Source organism: Amphimedon queenslandica, unplaced genomic scaffold (genome assembly GCF_000090795.2).
Source record: "Amphimedon queenslandica unplaced genomic scaffold, v1.1 AMPQUscaffold_13386, whole genome shotgun sequence".
In the NCBI taxonomy this organism is placed as follows: domain Eukaryota; kingdom Metazoa; phylum Porifera; class Demospongiae; order Haplosclerida; family Niphatidae; genus Amphimedon; species Amphimedon queenslandica.
The window spans coordinates 2,476-6,107 of record NW_003546378.1 but is presented as its reverse complement, the minus strand read 5'-3'; the positions used below and the strand labels follow the sequence as shown (position 1 = coordinate 6,107).

General features: G+C 31.8%; 1 protein-coding gene across 1 annotated transcript in view; it reads right to left on the bottom strand.

Annotated features, from left to right (window-relative positions):
* LOC105312888 (uncharacterized protein C297.06c-like) overlaps positions 1-2,669 on the bottom strand; it is an 8,281-nt gene extending 5,612 nt beyond the window's left edge. The window contains exons 1-5 of the mRNA XM_019997070.1: positions 2,555-2,669; positions 1,363-1,427; positions 1,194-1,286; positions 1,074-1,139; positions 372-512 (exon numbers count right to left, since the gene is read on the bottom strand). Coding sequence (XP_019852629.1) covers positions 372-512; positions 1,074-1,139; positions 1,194-1,286; positions 1,363-1,380 — 318 coding nt within the window. The 5' untranslated portion in view covers positions 1,381-1,427; positions 2,555-2,669. The remainder of the gene's footprint in view (positions 1-371; positions 513-1,073; positions 1,140-1,193; positions 1,287-1,362; positions 1,428-2,554) is intronic.
* Between the last annotated feature and the right edge of the window lie 963 nt (positions 2,670-3,632).

Below are 3,632 nucleotides of genomic sequence, written 5' to 3'. Positions count from 1 at the left end.
TGCCAGGTCATCATATCACAAGCCCATACACTCTTTTAACTCTCTTGACCTTGCTAAGCTTGCTGAAGGGCATGTGTCTCATTAACTCTATCTTTCTATCTTCCTCCCTTCTTGTATATAAGTGTATTACATATTATTATTTGTTGTGCATGTACATGTACTTATTACTACATATTTTTGTGTTTTTATCTAATATGTATTATGCTGAGTTAGTTTGTTTTATTGTTTTTCTTTACATGTATATGTCAGGGCATGGTGAGGGGCAGAGCCCTAAACATCTTATATTCTTCTAGTTACACTCAATATTCAAACCATGCAATTTAGAATATTAACAAATTTTCAATAAGAATTGTTTTATTCATTTAACTCACAGGTTTCATTACTGGTCCAATAACTCGTGGGCCAATGACTGATGAGCTGGGTTCTTGCTCATGCTTAAAGGAACTAGCAGACGTCCATGAAGAAACTTGATCACATACACTAGTGAGCTTATCCTTATCTTCAGAAGATACCTTATATCAGTAAATAATATGTGACAGCATATGCACTAAGAAACATTATAATTGCACACATTGTATTACACTAAGAATACATAAACATTGGATTATAGTAATATAAACAGTAATAATGCTTGAATTAAGTAATGTATTACAAATGGAATTGCTCATTCATGAGAGATATAAAAAGCTTTTTCTATTTATCAAGTCAAATCAGCTGAAAGTAATAAATTCCTGGATTTGCCCGATTAGTATTTGATTTACTACATGGCATTTTATTTTCCCTAAAACTGACTAACTCATTGAAGTGTCATTCCGTTACAGCTGAAAATTTAATTGGCCCACACAGAAAAAAGAAGTACTGTATAAGTGAAACTTCACTGCCTTTATTCATTTTTTATTTGATATGCTTTGACTTTACAGTTTACATGTGTGCTACTAACTTCAAATTACAACTATCAATGCTGGTTTTTAACATTACTTTCTTATTCTGCCAAATTAAAGCCACCATAAATTATTCTATGTTTACAGTAAATCCAGTTTGATAGCTACAAGTAACTATTGAATTTAACATACTTTCCATTTATAATCTGTTTGTGATGAATGTCTAAGTGAAGAACTTTGTATTCCAGAGTAATATTTCTAAATTTACATGTAGCATATGATTATATCAATTACATGTTTAATTTTCATCACTTTTTTTAGCTTTCCACTGTTCCATCTTCTAACAAACTTTCTGAAAAGCTTTCGCGACTGGGCTGAATCCAAATCACTAAAGAATATGCTCCTCTACAGAAAGTTATGATAACATACATGCATGCTTTGTACACATGTAACTAATTTAATATACTCATCACAGACTGACCTCTTCTGAGAGCCACATCCTAAACTCTGTGCTTCTTATAAAATAATCTTCATCTGTAATTTTTTCTATGAGAATATTTAGAGTCTGATACTGATAGTGACACAAACAAGCCTTTTTATAGATAGTCCCAAAATGCATAAAGGCCTAGTTTATACTTACTGCTCTTTACATGTATGTTCTATTATCATAAAATGGTTTAATTTTCAAGGTTCATGTAATACAGAATAGAAAATTGAGACGTTAGAAATTTTCATATGATGCCTATTTATCCAAGGTGAAAAGGAAATATTAGCAATTCTAAATTTAGTACATGCATATCTCATTGCTATACAATTATACCATCCCTCAAAATATACCACATTTACTACAAAACCAATTAAAACACCCCAGGTAGTGTCCAAACCATTAGAAAGACAGCAATATACCAAAACTTACTGCTAATTTAGTGATGCCAGTTGTAATTAAAGGCATACATGTAGCTAGGAACATTTTACAATAATGTGAGGGAATACTTCAACAAAAATGATACTACTACCTGCTAGTATTTAACATGCTGCTAGTGATTGGCTTGTTTGAATATAAACCATATAGTGCTTCATTTTGGCAACACTTAATTTTTTGGTGATTTGCTGCAAAATTTAAATTAGTGGTTTTTAATTTGGTCACTTTTGTCTATACACATGTACATGTAATACTCAGCATGCGCACTAATAATAGGTGGCCTAAATACTAGCAATTTCACTTGCAAACCGCCAATTGCCAAAGTAAAATTCTGCCAAATTGAAGTGATATATAGTAATGTACATGTACACGTACCAATAATAAACATGCATTAGTGGAAAGAGATGATCATACAACCCATATTTTATGCAAACAATTCATAATGCAAGCAAATTTTTAACAATATTTCAAGCTAAGTTAATGATGGCTGCAATTTCATAGATAAGCTACATGCAAAGTACGAATATTTTTAATAGTAAACAAAATAAACATTATGTGAGAGGTCATACCTGCCAGATATAATCATTAATACAATAATACAAGAAAGAAGCACTTAATTTTTTGTATGCTCATTGTTCAACCATTCATTTATAATGACCACAAAAACCATTTGATCAGTCATAATATGTTACCAAAATATTCTGCACTATGATACGTACATGTACATGTATAATGTTCGACACACATTTACCTTTAACTTTCTCTCTTAATATCTTAGTCTTGCTACTTTTAGACTTTTTCTTCTTTACTTCACTGCTATGCCTCCTTCTCTTTCTTTCTTTGGAGTGTCTTATGCCTAAGAAAATTCAAGAGTAAATACATGTAACCAAAGTTTGAAACAAACAATAATGGTCACAAATTTGACACCACACACTGAGCAAATATTTATAGAGCTTTAATTTTGCAGCTAACATGCTAGTTCACAATAACCACAAGCTTTGCTCCTCAAAAGTAAAGCACTCTACAACCATAGATAGTATGCTACAACAGTCAAGTGTGTGACTAGATCTGAGTGCTAGAACATCTTAAACAGCTAGAAGATCAGAGATGCACTCTTTTATCTGTATCTCAACATCGCTAAATATTTTATCAAGAATAAAATTGCTATAATTATGCAGAGTATAAAAATTCTAACCCCCATAGACCTTTTCAACACTGTATGTGTATCTAACTGATTTTTATTAAGCCACACAATGTTGTAGAATAGCTGTAGACGGGGTATTTCTTTATTTTCTCCGTGCAAGCAAAGATCAAATTGCAATACTGGCTGTAAATACAAAAATGTCCAGTAAGCATTTCCATGTCCATCCAAGTTTGCATAATGCATATTATAGGAAAATTTGCTTCTGGCCCATTCAGCTCTTTACATCTACCTCATCATGTCCAGAAATGAGTGGACACGGATTAGTATACAAAGCAATTTTCTCCGTATATTATTAAATTCATTTATACAGGGCAGCAATGGGCTTATCCTATATCTCTCCTTACAAGACAAACTATCAAAATGTGAGCATATGTGGCTGTTCCTAAACATTATACTGGTGTTCTTGCTGAGTTTCATCTAGATTGGAGAAACTTTGTGTGGAACATTTCCTGTTTGATTGAGGGGTAGTCAGATTCAGACGTCGCCATTTTCCCATTCATTTTATATGTAAAATTTCACTCAATAAATTTCAATTTTTTGTATAGTTATAACAAAAAATATATAAAGTTTTGACAAAATGTGAGCATAATTTGTGATAGCACAACATTTTTACAACCCAATGGTA